At 48.6% G+C, this 20,911-nt stretch overlaps 1 protein-coding gene across 1 annotated transcript in view; it reads right to left on the reverse strand.

Annotated features, from left to right (window-relative positions):
• Window positions 1-221: 221 nt before the first annotated feature.
• pkp2 (plakophilin 2) overlaps window positions 222-20,911 on the reverse strand; it is a 71,832-nt gene continuing 51,142 nt past the window's right edge. Inside the window, exons 7-13 of the mRNA XM_078219539.1 lie at window positions 16,904-17,021; window positions 15,156-15,314; window positions 13,205-13,381; window positions 9,740-9,893; window positions 8,591-8,780; window positions 6,843-6,930; window positions 222-2,603 (exon numbers count right to left, since the gene is read on the reverse strand). Of these exons, the coding sequence (XP_078075665.1) occupies window positions 2,520-2,603; window positions 6,843-6,930; window positions 8,591-8,780; window positions 9,740-9,893; window positions 13,205-13,381; window positions 15,156-15,314; window positions 16,904-17,021 (970 nt within the window). The 3' untranslated portion in view covers window positions 222-2,519. The remainder of the gene's footprint in view (window positions 2,604-6,842; window positions 6,931-8,590; window positions 8,781-9,739; window positions 9,894-13,204; window positions 13,382-15,155; window positions 15,315-16,903; window positions 17,022-20,911) is intronic.

Consider the following 20,911-nt stretch of genomic DNA (forward strand, 5'->3'; position numbering starts at 1 on the left):
CCCCATTAAACAGTTTCATCATTAAAGACCTCAATCAGTTGGGGTCTCCTCTCGGGTCGGAGCAGGGAGCCCCAGATTGTAACCCCACCCCCTCCCCCTTGCTGTACAAGACACACATCGACCCGGCCACACATCGTGAGCCAGAGTGTGTCACAGCGTGTAGCATTCTCCTGTTCACACAGTCCCCGGAGACATTTACAAATGAAGACAGCTGCAGCGATGAACAAAACAGGTTTTATTCAGCTCAAGAGTTCAGCCGGTGTAAAGTGTGGCAGTCTGACTGTACAGAATGTAACTTCAAATATGTTTCAATACCAAACAAATGCAAAAGTTAAATACACCCAAACTCCAGCCTGGAGGTCCTGGAAATACTTATTGTTCCCTTCCCCTCCCTGGCCAAATAAAACACCCCCTTAAATCCTCCAAAATACTCCACTGGAAACAAAATCGAAACGCAAACTAACACAACAGAAAATATGAACATAAGCCGAGTGAGAAATACCAGTTGGTGTTTTTTATATTTACAGGGTCAGAGGAAAGGATTTCTGCAAAATCTCCCTAATGGGAATGCAGTAAGTCCAACAGCAAACACGGCCTAGGAATGGGAATGTGCTGTGTCTGCCTTAGAGACTGTCTGGCCATCTGAGGGTCCAATATGGGGGGGGGAGCAGGGATGGTGCTGCACTCTGTATCCTCACCCTGTGACCCCCCGCCATGCTGGTCCAGGCTACTCTATGACACAGGCCTCAGACTGGCCCCTTACACACGCGTAAATTGGGGGCTTCATGTTCACTTGAGGCCTCCTATGCAAAATCCATGAGCAACTGATCTCCATGGGGAATGGGTATGCGTTCCGTGTCCCCCACACAGCAACTGATCCCCGTGGTAAAGGAGCCACAAGACACAGTCACTGGAAAGGAAGTTTGAATGTTTGTAACATACCTCGTTGTGATTAAGTTCAATTTTTCAATCAAGTTAAATTTTAAGTCCTTCGCTCACCTCCCACCCACTCCCCCTACTCCCTGTGTCAGGCAAAATCCAATTTCTGCGCTGCAGAATCTGACTGGACAGAAGGAGGCCATTCAGCCCACCATGTTTAAACTATCTCTCTGAATGAGCTACCCATTTAATCCCACTCCCTCTGCCCTTTCCACATGGGGCAGCACGGTGACATAATGGTTAGCACTGCTGTCTCACAGCGCCAGGGACCCGGGTTCGATTTCTGGCTTGGGCCACTGTCTGTGCAGAGTTTGCACGTTCTCCTCATGTCTGCGTGGGTTTCCTCTCACAGTCCAAAGACGTGCTAGTTAGGTTGATTGGCTGTGCTCAATTAACCCTCGTGTCAGGGGGTTAGCAGAGTAAATATGAGGGGTTACGGGAATAGGGCCTGGGTGGGATTGTGGTCAGTGCGGTCAGATGGGCTGAATGGTCTCCTTCTGCACTGTAGGGATTCTATGATTCTATTCTATGATCCCAAATTCCTCTCTTTCTGATATTTACTCACACTAACAGCACCTCTGAACCCATGACCCCCAGTACCCAGCGGGACCAGGGCGGCAGACACATGGGAACACCACCACCTGCAAGTTCCCCTCCAAACCATTCATGATCCTGACTTGGAAATATATTGGCCATTCCTTCACTGTCGCTGGGTCAAAATCCTGGAACTCCCTCCCTAACAGCACTGTGGATGTACCTACACCACAGAGACTGCAGCGGCTCAAGAAGGCAGCTCACCATCACCTTCTCAAGAGGCAACTAGTGATGGGTGACAGATGAACCTTGCCAAGGATGCCCATATCCTGAGGGCTAATTACAAAAGAAACCAACTCTCTCTTCAAAGACTAATTACTGATAAAATGCAAATGATGTAAATTTGCATATTCTAAAAGATACAAGCAGTCACGGAAATTCTACAATAAAAATACAATACTGAGGATACCGGAGGTCTGAAATTAAAACAGGAAATGCTGGAAAAGCCCAGCAGGTCTGGCAGCATCCGCGGAGAGAGGAACTGAGTTAACGATTCGAGTCAGGATGACTCTTCTCAGTAATTCTAACTCAGTCGATGTATTTGGATATGAAAAATTGTCCAATAGAAAGTTAAAATGAATCATGCCTCGTACTAAACCTGGTGAAAACAGATAACATTGGAACCAGGATTATTCTCGTATATAATGCCCTGCGCAATAATGTCCCTCATTACGACTCTTCTTTGCTGATGACTAGTGGCTGGAGTGCGAATCCATTGTTACTTGTTGCCGAGATGAGGGTTATCCAAACAGTGCAGGAGTAATTGGGGTATCAGGATTAAGGCTGGTATATTTGTCCAGAGGCACTGAGATTGGCTCACTGGCGCAGAGTAGAGCTTTGGAATGTCCGGAACTGGTCGCTCAGCCGCTTCCCGGATAAACCTGCGGAGGAACGGCTGGATTTTTAAAATACATCCAGCATCCCTCCCACTTCCTTCTTCCCTCAGTCAGTCAGTCGGCACCACCTCTCTCTGGGCACTGTCCATCTCAGTAAAACGACCTGCGTTCCCGGGCCGCGTGATAGGCCTTCGTTGTCCGACTGTTGATGAAATCTGACTTTGTGAATCCAGCCTTCGAGGAAAGAAAACGCATTCTCAGTAACTTACAGGGTAAATAAGAAAGAACTTCCATCCTCATGGCATCTTTCTCAACTTCAGGCAATCCCAAAGAGCTCTACAGCCAATGAAATACTTTTTATTCTGTAGTGTAGTCATTGTTGTAATGTGGGAAACGCAGCAACCAATCTGCACGCGGCAATGTGATGGTGACTAGATGATGTGCCACGAGGAGGCTGATTGAGGGGTAAATATTGGCCGGGACGCCAGGGAGATCTCTGCTTTGAAATAGGACCATTGGATCTTTCGTGGGTGCAATTTAACGAGTCATCTCAAATACAGCATCACTGGCATCGCAGCACTCCCTCAGTACTGGCACCAATTATCAGCTTTGAGGATGGTGGAGAGAAGGGTGTTGTGTTGGAGAGGGAGGAGCCTTGGTGCGGGCAACTCAACCAACATAACACAAAATGGAATCTCTGAAGGTGGTGGGATAGGAGCGGATTAGGGATGGTGGGGGTGGTGGCTTGTGTAGCTTACCCCATTCCCACTGGGTCAGGCAGATTAACATTGCCCCTCTGAAACTGAGCGAGGTATTTGAGACCATGAACGTAACTGGAAGGAGAATGGGCATGTTCTATTGTGTGAAGGTTGACCTTCTGTACCTGACCTTCTGAGTGGCTTATGAGGCGATCTGAGAGGGCATAGAGTCATAGAGCTTTACAGCAAGGAAACAGGCCCTTCGGTCCAACTTGTCCATGCTGCCCTTTCTTTTTAACCACTAAGCTCGTCCCAATTGCCCGTGTTTGGCCCATATCCCTCTATACCCATCTTACCCATGTAACTGTCTAAACACTTTATAAAAGACAAAATTGTCCCCGCTCTGCTACTACTTCTGGCAGTTCGTTCTAGATACTCACCACCCTCTGAGTGAAAAGAATTGCCCCTTTGGACCCATTTGTATCTCTTCCCTCTCGCCTTAAACTTATGCCCTCTAGTTTTAGACTCCCCGACCTTTGGGAAAAGATATTGACTATCTAGCTGATCTATGCCCCTCATTATTTTATAGACCTCTATAAGATCACCCCTAAGCTTCCTACGCTCCAGGGAAAAAAGTCCCAGTCTATCCAGCCTCTCCTTATAACTCCAACCATCAAGTCCCGGTAGCATCCTAGTCAATCTTTTCTGCACTCTTTCTAGTTTAATAATATCCTTTCTATAATAGTGGGACCAGTTGACTGTCTGTGTGGAGTTTGCACATTCTCCCCGTGTCTGCGTGGGTTTCCTCTGGGTGCTCTGGTTTCCTCCCACAGTCCGAAGATGTGTGGGTTAGGTTGATTAGCCATGATAGCCCCTTAGTCTGTCAGGGGATTAGGAGGGCTATGGCGATAGGACCTGGGTGGGACTGTTATCACTGCAGGCGCGATGGGCCAAGTGGCCTCCTTCTGCACTGTAGATTCTATGATTCTATGACCAGGTAGTCATCAAGGGTCATCCAGACAGGGTGGGCTTGGAGTCACGTGCAGACACAGAGCGGATAAGGATGGTTTGTTGCCATCCCAGAAGGAGGTTAGTGTACCAGTTTGATTTTTAAACTAATTTCAAGGTCATTTTAACCCACTTAGCCTGACATTCCTCGAGGTTTTGCTCTGGTTTCACTGATCTCCTGCTGTAGTCCCATTGGCACCTCCCCACCTGGTGAAGCCAGGAGACGTGGTGCTGGTGAACTTTCCTAGTTCCCTTATAAAGGTGCCCACCTCCTTGCAAGGCAGCAGATGGGAAAAACTGTTCAATATTGTCATAACCAGTGCTACTGGATTTGCATTTTAACGTATGCAAGCCCGGGTTGGCAACATTTTACTGGTGCCAGTCATTTCCCAGTTTTACTGATTTTCCTTTGGGGTTTATGGAGGGGATTCCGGAGCTCGGGACCCAGTCAGCCAAGGGCACGGCCACCGATGGTGGAGCGATGAAAGTCAGGGAGTCCGGTATTGGAAGAGCACAGAGATCTCGGACGGTTGTAGGGAGGTTACAGAGATAGGGCGGGGTGAGGTTACGGGGGGGGGTTGAATGCAAGGAGAGTGATTTGATGTGTCAATCGGATGCATAGAATCATAGAATCATTACAGTGCAGAAGAAGGCCATTCAGCCCATCGAGAATGCACTGACCACAGTCCCACCCAGGCTCTGTTCCCGTAACCCCACACATTTACCCTGCTAATCCCCTGACACCACGGTCACTTTAGCATGGCCAATCAACCTAACCCGCACATCTAGGTGGATTGGCCATGCTAAATTGCCCCTTAGTGTCAGGAGGACTAGCTAGGGTAAATGCATGGGGTTATGGGAATAGGCCCTGGATGGGATTGTGGTCAGTGCAGACTCGATGGGCCGAATGGCTGTACTGTAGGATTCTATGATTCTAATAAGTGTTGTTGGAGTGGCTCTCATCCAGGCAAGTGGAGAGTATTTCATCACACTCCTGACTTCTGCCTTGTAGATGGTGAACAGGCTTTGGGGAGTCAGTGGTTACTCGGGTGGGTTTCTGGGGCACCCGGAGGAAACCCACACAGACACGGGGAGAACGTGCAGACTCCGCACTGACAGTGACCCAAGGCCGGAATTGAACCCGGGTCCCTGGCACTGTGAGGCAGTAGTGCCAACCACTGTGCCACCGTGCTGCCGGTTGTGGGGGGTGGGGGGGAGGTTGACTCAACGTGACCTGACCTCGGGACTCTGGCTCTGGTGGAGGTGTGAAAGAGGCAGTTGGATTGCAGCAACATGACGCAAAGGAAATCCACTTCACCTCAGCACTGCCCACAGTGAAAACAACCCCGGTATAAACAACCCCGGTAAAAACAACCCCGGTAAAAACAACCCCGGTATAAACACCCCCGGTAAAAACAACCCCGGTAAAAACAGCCCCGGTATAAACACCCCCGGTAAAAACAACCCCGGTAAAAACAGCCCCGGTATAAACAACCCCGGTAAAAACAACCCCGGTGAAAACAACCCCGGTATAAACAACCCCGGTAAAAACAACCCCGGTGAAAACAGCCCCGGTATAAACAACCCCGGTATAAACAACCCCGGTAAAAACACCCCCGGTAAAAACACCCCCGGTAAAAACACCCCCGGTAAAAACAGCCCCGGTATAAACACCCCCGGTAAAAACACCCCCGGTATAAACACCCCCGGTAAAAACAGCCCCGGTAAAAACACCCCCGGTATAAACACCCCCGGTAAAAACAGCCCCGGTATAAACACCCCCGGTAAAAACACCCCCGGTATAAACACCCCCGGTAAAAACAGCCCTGGTAAAAACACCCCCGGTATAAACAGCCCCGGTATAAACAGCCCCGGTAAAAACAGCCCCGGTATAAACACCCCCGGTATAAACAGCCCCGGTATAAACACCCCCGGTAAAAACACCCCCGGTATAAACAGCCCCGGTATAAACACCCCCGGTAAAAACACCCCCGGTATAAACAGCCCCGGTATAAACAGCCCCGGTAAAAACAGCCCCGGTATAAACAGCCCCGGTATAAACAGCCCCGGTATAAACAGCCCCGGTATAAACACCCCCGGTATAAACACCCCCGGTATAAACAGCCCCGGTAAAAACAGCCCCGGTATAAACAACCCCGGTAAAAACACCCCCGGTATAAACAACCCCGGTAAAAACAACCCCGGTAAAAACAACCCCGGTATAAACAGCCCCGGTATAAACAGCCCCGGTAAAAACAGCCCCGGTATAAACAACCCTGGTATAAACAACCCCGGTAAAAACAGCCCCGGTAAAAACACCCCCGGTATAAACAGCCCCGGTAAAAACAGCCCCGGTATAAACAGCCCTGGTAAAAACACCCCCGGTATAAACAGCCCCGGTATAAACACCCCCGGTATAAACAACCCCGGTAAAAACACCCCCGGTATAAACAGCCCCGGTAAAAACAGCCCCGGTATAAACAGCCCCGGTAAAAACACCCCCGGTAAAAACACTCCCGGTAAAAACAACCCCGGTATAAACAGCCCCGGTATAAACAACCCCGGTATAAACAGCCCCGGTATAAACAACCCCGGTATAAACAGCCCCGGTATAAACAGCCCCGGTAAAAACAGCCCCGGTATAAACAACCCCGGTATAAACAGCCCCGGTATAAACAGCCCCGGTAAAAACAGCCCCGGTAAAAACAGCCCCGGTATAAACAGCCCCGGTAAAAACAACCCCGGTATAAACAGCTTGATCAGTTACCTTTTTATAGGCAGCATGAAGATCACGATGTAACCACAGGCTGTACAGCAGATTGGAGGCAGCTTTCCCAGCGGAGGTGGAAACATTACTGAATAAAAAAGAGGAGAAATGATGTTCCAGATCTGGCTGACAGAGGATTTCCAGCACAGAAACAGGCCATTCAGCCCCACTGGCTCATGTTGCTGCTGCGTATGAACCTCCTCCCAAACTGATTAAAGAAATTGACAAAAAACCTTTGACCTGGACTCTTTAATCCGCTCACTATTCCAGCTACTCCGTTCCAGCGAGGTGTGGGAACAGATGGGCCTGTTCGGGAGGAATTACTGGATAAGAAAAGAGTGATGTCCATCTGGTTCTGATAGTCACTTGATACAAGGATAACGGGCAAATCATAGAATCCCTACAGTGCAGAAGGAGGCCATTCAGCCCATCGAGTCTGCACCAACCACAATCCAACCCAGTCCCTATCCCCATGCATTTACCCTAACGAGTCCCCCTGACACATGGCCAATCCACCTAACCCATGAGTGATTGCATTTTGTTGCAACTCACAGCTACAGTTCAATATCTAACACGTTTCCCTCTCTTTAGCTCTGATGAAAAGTCAAATGCACTCGAAACATTAACTCTGTTTCTCTCCCCTACAGATGTTGCCAGACCGGCTGAGTTTTCCCAGCATCCTCTGGTCTTTTTTCATTGAGTGGTTAATTGGCTCAAGATTCAAAATCCATTACTCACCAAGAGGAGACGCTGCCTCGGAGAGCTGCTGGCCGGGGGGGGGGGGGCAGCAGCAGGGGTGTTGCGATTCTCATATCCCAGCAGTGTCATCAGGAGTGGTGGCCACCAGAGGGACGGCAGCAAGGCCGAGAGGGAGGCACTGGATCTGGGATACATGTTGAGTAGGGGCTGAGTTGATAGGGTCCAGTGAGGGGGTAAGGGGCTGGAGGAGGCATGTTTGGAAAGGGTGGGGGGTTAGTTTGCAGTCGGGGTAGGGAGAGGGGGGGCTCCGATGGGCAGCTTTCCCATCAAGGAGGCACCTCTCCCTTCCCCCCATCCACCCCTACCGCCCCCCTCAATGGCGGAGAACCCTGGCAAACATTGGTCCAAAGTTGCCTGTTGCCCCTGCACTGCATTAACACTCTGGGTGGAATTTTACAAGACTTTTTCTAAGTGTCCAGCTAGGCTGAAAATTGGGAGAGTTCCAGATCCATTTTTGGGCGCCCAATCTTATGCACTGTGTCTCTGAAAAGATGGGCTCATCAGTTTCTAGCCAGAAAGGCTGTGGGCGGGGCTGAACTCACCAGACAGCCTGTAGAGGGAGCTATTGCGCATGTGCAGACCTCTGATGCTGCACACGCGCAATATCAGTAGCGGGGGTCTGACAGGCAAAGAGAGAGCTGTCAGGCCCCTGCTGCTGCAGGCAGCCTCAAAGAGCAACTCCCCCCCTCTCGCAACCGCGGGGGCCCGTGGCCCGAGATGCAGCCCCCATCACCCCCGTGCCACCCAGACCAATCGTGGCCCCCCCCATCCCTTCCCCACCAATCACAGGCAGAGAGATTCAATTGGAAACAATGGGAATAAAATTTGGGAAAGGTTTAAAAGGAACTGTGAATGCTGATTGGCTGTTGCCCAATTTACAATACTGCTCAAAATCAAAATGACCGCAATATCTGGTGCGTGTCAGACACATGTGAAACATTAAGACCCGCGCACATTCCTGTGTGGTCTCGCTCCTCAGTCCCACTTACCCGTCAGTGTTGCTGATGCTTACGACTTTCTGCAAGCCCCCATTCTGCACAAAGCTGCGAGTGTGATGCGGGTTATACTGGATCAGGTTGTTCAGCACGTAGCAGGTGAAGGACAAGGTCTCATTGGGCATCGAGGTGTCCTGCTCCGATTCCGGGAGGATCGATATTAGATCCGGCATGATCAGATTGGCTGCAGCAAGAGGGGGAGAAATGAGGAAAGGCTAAAGTTTCCCATGCGGTGTATACCTGCGCGGGTGAGATCACTGTCAGTGACTGCTTCCCCGCACACAGCAGATTCTGACCCCCAGCTGACCCCGTGTTAGGGCCCCATGAATCCATTGTCAGACAACATCTGAATTATAGAAACTGGATCCCATTTTGTGTTGCTGGGATCAATATAGAGTGGGGTCATACCATGATGGAAATACGCTGTCCGCCATCTTGGTTAGGTATCCAGGGTACTTGCCCGAAACTGGCCTTTGATGTGCACTTGTCCCTCGCTCCTCTGTGAGATTGGATTGTGCACAAATTACTTTGGGTGGTTATTTTTTGCTTTGCGCCACTTTCCTCGAATGGTGTCTAGACCAATGCCCTCTGTGGCCGAAGATCGCTCCGCACCCACATGGGCAGGGTTCTCCACCAGCCCCCCAACCATCCCCCACACCGAGGCATATGTTACCAAGGTGGCTCACCATTGGCGAACCGTGGAATCCTCTGGTCCCACTGCTGTTGACAGCATGGCTGGGGGGGGGGGGGAGTGCGACGTTGGCGGATCCGGAAGATCCCGCCAACAGGAACGGCTGGAGAATTTCAGCCCTGAGCGTGTGGGTTTCCTGTGCTTTCACCAGTTCTGAATGGGCTACAGACTCCTCGTCCAAACTAAAGGTGCCGCTCAGATTCACATTTCTAATGATGATCAAGGTCAAGCGGTTTTTGTTTGTGATTTCCCCACACCTGGTCAGAATTCTCCAGCCGTTCACACTCCATCCCTGCTGCCAGCGAGGATGGAGAATTTGGTGCTCAGCCCAATCTCCGTTCACTGCGGCGGGGCTGGAGAATCCCAGCCGCAGGTGAGGTCGAGGATCCGGCCCACTGTTTTCCGCTTTGTAAGTCGGCACACGGAGCTGTGAGTGGCAGCGTTCCACTTACCCAACTCCTCATGAACCTTGCGGTTCCGTGACATGTTCCTCAATAAAGACACGGCAGCTTTCTGCACATTGGGCTCCTTCGAGTACAACATCCGTCTGATGTGCTGGAGCCCGTTTTCTTTCGATGTGATGGTCTCGGAAATGGTGAATCCCATCTAATAACGACCAAAGACGCTCGATTAAACCCTTGATACCAAACGGAACATTGTCTAATAATGAGAAAGCTTCCTATCTCATACAGGGCTGGTACAATGCAGACTGACTACAGTGAATCATTAAATAAAGTAGAATAAATAATACATTTTGGGGTAAATTCCACCTGTCGATAAGCCGGTGTACCATCAGTTTTAAGGACCGTACCTCAGTAAGTCGTGTGGCACAGTGGGTATCTCTCTTGTCTCAGTCCCAGAAGCTCTGGGTTCAAGTCCAGGAAAGGATGTCCCGAGGCATGGTACATTGGGGAGACCATGCAGACACTACGATAACGGATGAATGAACACCGCTCGACAATCACCAGGCAAGACTGTTCTCTTCCTGTGGGGGAGCACTTCAGCAGTCACGGGCATTCAGCCTTGGATCTTCAGGTAAGCGTTCTCCAAGGCGGCCTTCACGACACACGACAGCGCAGAGTCGCTGAGCAGAAACTGATAGTCAAGTTCTGCACACATGAGGACGGCCTAAACCGGGATGTTGGATTTATGTCACATTATCAGTAACCCCCACAGCTTGCCTCCTGGGCTTGTAGAATCTCACTAGCTGTTCTGTCTGGAGACAATACACATCTCTTTAACCTGTGTTTAATGTTCCCTCCACCCACATTGTCTGTACCTTTAAGACCTGGCTGGCTGTAGGATTCGCATTCTAATCAGTATTCTGCAACTTGATTTCTGTGTCTCTGTGCCCTGTTTGAGAGCAGATTTCCACTCCATCTGACGAAGGAGCAGTGCTCCGAAAGCTTATGGTATTTGCTACCAAATAAACCTGTTGGACTTTAACCTGGTGTTGTGAGACTTCTTACCGTGTTCACCCCAGTCCAACGCTGGCATCTCCACTTCAAGTCCCACCCCAGGACTTGAGGACCAAGGAAGGTGCATTGATCACCTGACCAAACAATTTGCGTACTAAATTCCATCTGTAAATCCTTCCGGCACATGCCAATGGCAGGCAGTGAGAGCGGGGACCTGGTCAGCCATGTGATGGAGAGAAAGTTGGAGTTTCCACACTCACTATCCACAGCTCCCTCCCTATCAGCACTGTGGGTGTACCCGCAGCATGCGGACTGTAGCGGTCTGAGAAGGTGGCTCACCACCACACCAGGGATATTAGACAATAAAAGCTGGCCAAGCCAGCCCACATCCCATGAGTGAATTAAAATAGATTACTACATTCAGGTTGCCACAGCAACTCAGACTTCCTGAGTGAAGTGTAACACTGCCCACCTCATTACCACATACCATATTTAACAACAGTAATGGTTGGAACTGATTTCACTGGGCTCGGACTGACACAGCCTTTGCTACGTCACTGTGAGAAGGTTCTTGTAAGTTAGTTAGGGGTTGTGCTTTTTGATAGAAAACATTGGACCACAGGAACACGGGAATTAGGAGCAGAAATAGGTAAATTCAGCCCTTCGAGCCGGCTCCGCCATTCAATCAGACCATTGCTGCTTTCTCCCTGCTCTCAAATCCACCTCTCCACCTGTTCCCTTTATCCCCTTATCCCTTTTTTAATTAGAAATATATCCATCTCCCTCTTGAAACCATTCAATGATTCAGACTCCACCGCGCTATGGGGCAGCGAGTTCCACAAATTCACCACCCTCTGTGAGAAGTAGTTCCTCCTCATCTCTGTTTTAAATCTACCGCCTCTCAACCTATCCCTGTGATCTCTTGTTCTAGATTGCCCCACAAGAGGAAACTTTTGGCCTATTTACTTTATCAATCCCTTTAAAATCTTATATACCTCAATCAGATCCCCTCTCATCTTTATAAGCTCCAGCGAGTACAAGCCCAAACTCTTTAATCTCTCCTCACGCGTCAACCCCAGAATCAATCTGGTGAACCTCCTCTGAAAAGAATGTGGCTTGCATACGTAGATTCAACCTAACAACAGCAGGTTTTATTGAGGAGCTGCTCTCTCTCTGCACTACATCAAACATAAAACTGAAAGTAAAACTGCAGCCTGAGCACACACCCAGATGGCATCATCATCAAATCATGTGATCAACTCTTAAAGTAACCTGCACCCTTTTTCAAATATATGACAGTTCTGCTTTACACAAGAACATAAGAACTAGGAGCAGGAGTAGGCCATCTGTCCCCTCGAGCCTGCTCTGCCATTCAATAAGATCATCGCTGATCTTTTCATGGACTCAGCTCCACTTACCCGCCCGCTCACCATAACCCTTAATTCCTTTACTGTTCAAAAATCTTGCCTTAAAAACATTCAATGAGGTAGCCTCAGCTGCTTCACTGGGCAGGGAATTCCACAGATTCACAACCCTTTGGGTGAAGAAGTTCCTCCCCAACTCAGTCCTAAATCTGCTCCCCCTTATTTTGAGCCCATGCCCCCTAGTTCTAGTTTCACCCACCGGTGGAAACAACTTCCCTGCTTCTATCTTATCTATTCCCTTCATAATCTTATATGTTTCTGTAAGATCTCCCCTCATTCTTCTGAATTCCAATGAGTATAGCCCCAGTTTACTCAGTCTTTCTTCATAAGCCAACCCTCTCAACTCCGGAATCAACCTCGTGAATCTCCTCTGCACCCCCTCCAGTGCCAGGATATCCTTTCTCAAGTAAGGAGACCAAAACTGTACACAGTACAGTTGAAACTGTGTAAACACCGATTCAGTTTTGCTGCCTAATTCTGATTTGTGAGCCGTCCCCAGCTCTCCAGCAGCAAAAGGGGGACGTGGATTTTGGAGAACCTGCCTGTAGCCCCAGAGTAAGATGAGGTACAGCTTGATCCCAGGCTGGGCAGCTGCTGTGTTTTTTATTATTCATTCGTGGGACATGGGCGTCGCTGACGGGGCCAGCATTTGTTGCCCTTAGACTGAATGTCTCGCTCGGCCATTTCAGAGGGCAGATAAGAGTCAACCACATTGCTGTGGCTCTGGAGTCACATGTAGGCCAGACCGGATAAGGACGACAGATTTCCTTCTCTAAAGGACATCAGTGAACCAGATGGGTTTTTCCGACAATCGACAATGGTTTCATGGTCGTCAGTAGATTCTAAGTTCCAGATTTTTAAAAATTGAATTAAAATTTCACCATCTGCCGTGGGGGGATTCGAACCCGGGTCCCCAGAACATTAGCTGAGTTTCTGGATTAATAGTTAATGTAAGCCTACCTGTGACAATAAATAAATAAACTTTAACACCACCAGGCCATCGCCTTGTGAAGCACTGTGATGTGTGAGGGTTGGGTTGATGCCAACTCCAGAGGTTATTGGGGATTGAACTCACCGGTCCACTGCTGGCGGTTAGATTTTGAAGCGCGCCAAGCGAAGCTTCCTGAGTGCAGTTGCTGCTGCTCCTGGCAACAAGAGAAAGGTACATCCGCACCACCAGACTGTGCCAAAGCCACTCAACCCCTCGGGGATTCCTTTTCTCTTCCAGAGACGGAATATTGACCACGTTCTCCTGCGGCGATAGATTGAGAAACTGTCATTAACCGGAAAAGAATTCACACTCCCCTCGGGAGTAAACTCCAATCAATTTCCATTTACAAACCAAGGTTCACTATGCCAGGGGGCGGCACGGTGGCACAGTGGTTAGCACTGCTGCCTCACGCGCCAGAGACCCGGGTTCGATCCCCAGCTTGAGTCACTGTCTGTGTGGAGTTTACACCTTCTCCCCGTGTCTGTGTGGGTTTCCTCCGGGTGCTCCGGCTTCCTCCCACAGTCTGAAAGATGTGCACGTTAAGTGGATTGGCCACGCTAAATTGCCCCTTGTTGTCCAAAGATGGTAGGTAAATGCATGGGTGTACGGGGATAGGGCGGGGGAGTTGGGCCCGAGTAAGATTCTATTTTGGAGAGTTAGTGCAGACTTGATGGGCTGAATGGCCTCCATCTGCATTGCAGAGATTGTATGGATTTGGAAAAAAAATGACTGAAGTGGGCTGAAAAAACTGGAGTCAAAGTTGACAGGAAAAAGAATAGCTGAACAGTGCCGTCAAAGAGATAGAATCATTGAAGAATCCCTACAGTGCACAAGGAGGCCATTCAGCCCATCAAGCCTGCTCTGACCACAATCCCACCCAGGTCCTATCCCCATAACCCCACATATTTACCCTACTAATCCCCCTGACATTAAGCGTCCCACAGTGCACATTTCTGCACGGTGGGAGGAAACCGGAGCACCCGGAGGAAACCCACACAGACATGGGGAGAACGTGAAGACTCTGCGCAGACAGTGACCCAAGCCGAGAATCGAACCTGGCTCCCTGGCACTGTGAGGCAGCAGCGCTAACCACTGTGCCACCGTGCCGTCCCAATGAAAATGATATGGAAGCTTTGTGAACTGTGAGGGGATAACACAGATCATTAGAAGGACATAGACAGCTTGGTGATACTGGCAGACAGATGACTGGTGAAGTTCATTACGGAGAAATGTGAAGTTATTCATGTTGCTGGCAGGAACATTGAGAGACAATGTGAAATTAAGGTAGGTTTAATTAATGACCTCATATTGAAGATGGTAGCAGCGATCATAATATGATGAAATTTCACATTCAGTTTGAGGGAGAGACGAATGGGTCTAAGACTATATAAGGACAATAATGAGGGCGCGAAAGCAAAGGTAGCTAAAGTGAGCTGGCAAATTAGTTTACGGGATAGATCGGATGATAGATAGATAAGTTGACAGGGTAGTTAAGGTCAGGAATGCGCTGCCTGAGAGTGTGGTGGAGGCAGATTCAATTGAGACATTCAAAAAGGAATTAAACTGTTATCTGAAAAGGAAGAGTGTGCAGGGTTACGGAGAGAAGGCGGGAGAATGGAATGAAGTGAATTGATCATTTAGAGAGCCAGTACAGACACAATGGGCCGAATGGCCTTCTTCTGTACTGTAACAACCGAATCACTGAAACAGATTATCTGGTCATTATCTCTTTTCTGATTACGGGAGCTTGCTGTGCATCATTGGGCTGCCACATGGGAGTGACTACACTTCAAAACCACCTTATTGACTGTCAAGCACTTTGGGACATCCTGAATTTGGGAAGGATCTATAAACAGAATGTATATTTCACAACCGGGTTCAGCTCAGTTAATTCAGTGTCGGCACCACCTCCATAAGTATATTTTCCCACAATTAGCTGTTGGAAGATTCTGTGACAAGTCATAACTCACATAACAGCCTCGGGAAACTATTTCGAATGGAAAGATAGATAAGGGGCAGGACGAGGGTGACGTACCTCTTTCAGCCTGGAACTCCGAGCTCCGAAGCAGCCGGCCGATTTCTTCTGTGAGGAGGGATTATTTTTCCAGGCGAGGTTCTCCGAGTAGGCGCTCGGCAGCTCATTCTCCAGTTGAAAGGACAGGTTATGTAAGATGCACATGCAGTTTTCTGTTGACTGAGAGAGGAGATTTATTGCAGCCTAGTTTCAGGAACAGGGCTGCTCGAGAATACCTGACAGCCAGAGGCACTCAAGGCTTTGTGTCTTTACACCACAACGCGAAACCTCCGAGAATCATATAATCTACAGTGCAGGGATAGAATCATTGAAGAATCCTTACAGTGCACAAGGAGGCCATTTTGCCCATTGAGTCTGCACCGACCACAATCCCTCCCAGGCCCTATCCCCGTAACAACACATATTTATCCTAGCTAGTTCCCCTGACACTAAGGGCAATTTAGCACGGCCAATCCATCTAACCCACATATCTTTGCACTGTGGGAGGAAACTAGAGCACCGGGGGAAACCCACACAGACATGGGGAGAACGTGCAAACTCCACACAGACAGCGACCCAAGGCCAGGAATTGAACCTGGGTGCGTGGTGCTGTGAAGCAGCAGTGCTAACCACTGTGCCGCCGTGGTAAATATAAAAGCAGAATATGGATCCTTCCTTCCTATTTATTCTTTCACTGGATGTGAATGCTGTGGGCAAGGATTTATTGCCCATCCCTAATTGCCCCATGAGAAGGTGGTGATGAGCTGCCCTCCTGAACTGCTACAGTCCCTGAGGTGTAGGTACACCCACAGTGCTGTTAGGGAGGGAGCTCCAGGATTTTGACCCAGCGACAGTGAAGGAACGGCCGATATATTTCCAAGTCCGGGTGTTGAGTGGCTTGGAGGGAAACTTGCAGCCAGTGCTGTGTTCCCCTCTTCCCTGAGCATGGATCCTGTGTGACAGATTGGGATGGGATCCAGTGACAGTCTCACGATCCCAGTGACTAATATCAGCTCAAGAGTATTCCTGGTCCTGGTAGTTATCTGAAGTTCCTCAATCTCAGAAACAGATGCAAAGGATCTAAAACCATTCACACATTTTTGAAGTATTGAACATATAAGAGGTAGGATTGGGTCACAGATTATAGCGGAAAATGTTTGGTATCATAACAGGTGCTGTGAAGCCCATATGAACATACATACAGACATTTGAATTAGGAGCAGGAGTAGGCCATTTGGCCCCTCAAGCCTGCTCTACCATTCAATACGATCATGGCTAATTTGTCCGTAACTTCCAGCCTATCCTGCTAATCACAGGGTGGCACGGTGGCACGGTGATTAGCACTGGGGCCTCACAGCGCCAGGGACCCGGGTCCGATTCCCGGCTTGGGTCACTGTCTGTGCGGACTCTGCACGTTCTCCCCGTGTCTGCGTGGGTTTCCTCCGGTTTCCTTCCACAGTCTGAAAGACGTGCTGGTTAGGTGCGTTGACCATGCTAAATTCTCCCTCCGTGTACCCGAACAGGCGACTGGGGGATTTTCACAGTAACTTCATTGCAGTGTTAATGTAAGCTTACTTGTGACTAATAAATAAACTTTACTATACTTATTTCACCCCCTTCTTTATCAAGAATCTATCTGGCTCTGCCTTGAAAATATTCCAGAGTTCCAGACACATTTCCAGAGAAGGATCGACAGCGTGGGGGAGGGACTTTGAGGCATCTCCCACAACTTTCTGTCTCAAGCTTTCGGTCAAATTGATTCCATTTACCTTATCGTCCTCCTGATTGTTGGCAATTGTGAACTGGATGTAGTGGACAAGGGAGTCAATTAATCCATCACACTCTCTCATTTGCTTCCGACCCTCGGGACTTGCTGAACTTAAGTTTCTGTAAAGAGAGAGAGAGAGAGTGGGAAGTGGCCCAGTAATCAACAAAAACTCAAATCTATCCAGACAGGAGCAAGCAATCATTACCCCATTCTCTCTTCCACCTTCTTTCGTCGGGAAAAAAGTCTGAGGTCACGTACCAACCGACTCAAGAACAGCTTCTTCCCTGCTGCTGTCAGACTTTTGAATGGACCTACCTTACACTAAGTTGATCTTTCTCTACTCCCTAGCTATGACTGTAACACTACATTCTGCACTCTCTCCTTTCCTTCTCTATGAACGGTATGCTTTGTCTGTATAGCGCGCAAGAAACAATACTTTTCACTGTATGTTAATACATGTGACAATAATAAATCAAATCAAACTTTACATAATGTGGGTACAGGTGACTAGTTTCCAATCTCCAAATGGCCAAAGCTGGATGGGGTGACTGAGGGCCGTAGGATCTTGCACATTCAACTTTTATGGGAACCCAGTATAAATATTTCTTTTCACAGGATGTGGGTGTCATTGCAAGGCCAGCATTTGTTGCCCATCCCTAGTTGCCCTTGAACTGAGTGTCTCCCTCGACCATTTCAGAGGGCAGTAAAGAGTCAACCACATTGCCATGGCTCTGGAGTCACATGTAGACCAGACCGGGTAAGGGCGGCAGATTTCCTTCCCTAAAGGACATTAGTGAACCGGGTGGGTTTTTACTGACAGTGGGATCTTCCAGTCCCATCCCAACGGGATTCACTGGTGCCACTGAAGTCAATGGACTTTTGCTTGTCTCACCGTGACGGAACCAGAATCTCCGGCCTCCCCGCAGTGTGGTTCTCACGGCGGGAGGTGCCATGCCATTGGCCGAAGGCAGGATCTCTGGTCCAGCCGCTGTCAATGGGATTTCCCATCGACTCCACCCCACACAGCCGGGAAAACCGCAGCGGGAATATTCCATCGGCATTGGTGTGACCAGCCTGAACAGCTAGAAAACCCCAGCCTCGATTCCAGATTTAACCCTTCAATTCAAATCCCACCAGCTGCCGTGACCGGGTTTGAACCCGTGTCTCCCGAGTAATAGCCGGGGCCTCTGGGTTACTGTCCAGTGACTTCACCCATTGTGCCACCATCTCCCAGTGAGCCAGTCAGAGAAAGCATCATTTTGTATTTTACATCATTCATTGGAAGGACTGAATTAAACAGAGAAACATAGAAACTAGAAGCAGGAGGAGGCCATTCGGCCCTTCGAGCCTGCTCCACCATTCATTTTGGTCGTGGCTGATCATCAAATTCAATATCCTGATCCCCCCTTCCCCCCATATCCCTTGATCCCTTTCGCCCCAAGAGCTATATCTAATTCCTTCTTGAAATCACACAACGTTTTGGCCTCAACTACATTCTGTGGTAGTAAATTTCACACATTCACCACCCTCTGGGTGAAGAAATTTCCCCTCACCTCAGTTCTAAAATGTTTACCCTGTATCCTCAAACTATGACCCCTAGTTCTGGACTCCCCCCACCATTGGGAACATTCTTTCTGAATCTACCCTGTCTAATCCTGTTCGAATTTTATAAGTTTCTGAGGTCCCCTCTCACTCTTCTAAACTCCAGTGAATATAATTCTAAGCAACTTAGTCTCTCCTCATATGGTAGACCTGCCACCCCAGGAATCAGCCTGGTAAACCTTCGCTGTACTCCCTCTATAGCAAGGACATCCTTCCTCAGACAAGGACACCAAAACTGCACACAATATTCCAGGACTGAATTCTGGTGGTTTTGAATAACTCAGCCAAGGACACTGAGTCACAGTGTGACACACTCAGTGATTCAGGTGTTGAGTTCTCATTGCTTATCAATAGTTATTGGCTGATGTGTTAATGACATCTGACCTGGGGTAAGCTAACAGAGGTGGCTGGGTGATGGGTGAGGAGAGTCTCTGAATAATCTGAGACAGGAACACCAGGACAACTTGACCTGACAAGGCGGACGATTTAGTTGTTGCAGATTTAGGGAGAGAACATTGGCAGCCCGGCTAAATAAACCGTGGACAAACTGACAGTCTAGACCCACTGCGAGAGAGAAAGCACCCAGACAGTCAGGCTGCAAGTGGAAACAGATTGTTTTAACCTGGTCCGGAGTCTCCAGAAATTAAATATTAATTTCCAGGATAATGTTGCCAGCAAAACCTGGGAGCAAAACCAGAAAGGCCAATAAATAAAAATGCTTTTTTCTCATTTTTTGAACAGTTCTGTATGTTATTTACACTGCGTGAAATATTTGAATATTTTGGGGGTTTGTGTTATTCTGTCATGTGTCTGTACATTTATTTGTGTGAGTTGTCTGTGTGTGTGTATGTCTGTGAGTGTGTGAGTGAGTGTCTGTGTCTATGAGAGTGTGTGTTTGCGTGTGTGTGTGGCTATTTATATGTGCGTGTCTGTATGGTTTTTAAAAATTCATTCGTGGGACATGGGCGTCGCTGGCTGGGCCCATCCCTAGTTGCCTGAGGGCAGTTGGGAATCAACCACATTGCTGTGGCTCTGGAGTCACATGTAGGCCAGACCAGGTAAGGACGGCAGATTTCCTTCTTTCCACTTAGAAAGGAAACTAGAACTAGAGGGCACAGCCTCAAAATGAAGGGGGGTCAGTTTAGGACAGAGTTGAGGAGGAACTTCTTCTCTCAGAGGGTGGTGAATCTCTGGAATTCTCTGCCCACTGAAGTGGTGGAGGCTACCTCGTTGAATATGTTTAAATCACGGATAGATGGATTCCTGATCGGTAAGGGAATTAGGGGTTATAGGGATCAGGCGGGTAAGTGGAACTGATCCACTTCAGATCAGCCATGATCTTATTGAATGGCAGGGCAGGCTCGAGGGGCTACATGGCCTACTCCTGCTCCTATTTCTTATGTTCTTATTTTGTGGGAAGGGTAAATTTCAAAGAAGGATAAGGACAATGGGAAAAGATGAAAGAGGAAAAAGGTATTTAAAGAGAGGTTGGGAGCTGTGTTGGGGAGTGACCATGTCAGACCTCTTGGAGTGTGCTCTGTGCTGGGAGAGAGCTATGAAAGGAAGCAAAGTGAAGCAGTTCTCAGCCAACCCAGAGAAATGTCTGCTTTTTCTCAGAAAGCAGGGTTTCGTTCTGAAGTGTGTTCCAATTGAGAGAAACCCCGGGGACACTTCTTCCCTACAGCAACAGTGGGTGCCTTGTGGTAATATTAGAGGACTTTAAAAGAGATTAAATATCTGTTGTGTGTTTGTTTGCAAGTCTAACCAAGTAGGAAATCCTTTTGGGAATGCTATGTAAAGCTAATTTTAACTGTGTCAATGTAATCTTGTGTTTTTAACTTTTCTTTTCTTTTGTTAATAAATATTTTAATTTAATTTTTAAAATCGCTGAAACTGTTACTGGAATTTGTGAATGCTGATTTCAGTAAATATATCGGGGGCGATTCTGTGCCTGTGTTGATTGTAAGCACAATCAGCAATGTGGTGCAAAATCTTGCAAGAATCAGTGTGCGAGACTCTCGCCAGCGAGATCTCTTTTTTCCGATTTCCCCCGCCCCCTTGTCAGTGACATAACAAGGTTCTCGGCCTTTATTTAAATATATTTTAATAAATTTGAATATAATTAGCGGGCTTCCTCACCGTACGTTCCCCCACATTTAGAATCCCCCCCACTCGCCGACGTGACGTCATGTCAGCGAGATTTATAACAGCTTTTTAAAAACGGGAAGCAGTTGGAGGGAACCGTCCGGGAGCACACGGTTAAGTACAGCCCCCAGGGGGTGGAGGGGGAAATGTCTGCACCTTGGCAGTATCACCCTGGGGACAATACTGAGTGGACCCTCTGGGCAGTTCCATCGGGGGGGGGGGGGCGGATTCCCCTCATGTGTACTGGAGACTGCCCCAGTGC

The sequence above is a fragment of the Mustelus asterias genome, chromosome 9 (assembly GCF_964213995.1).
Source record: "Mustelus asterias chromosome 9, sMusAst1.hap1.1, whole genome shotgun sequence".
Taxonomy (NCBI): Eukaryota; Metazoa; Chordata; class Chondrichthyes; order Carcharhiniformes; family Triakidae; genus Mustelus; species Mustelus asterias.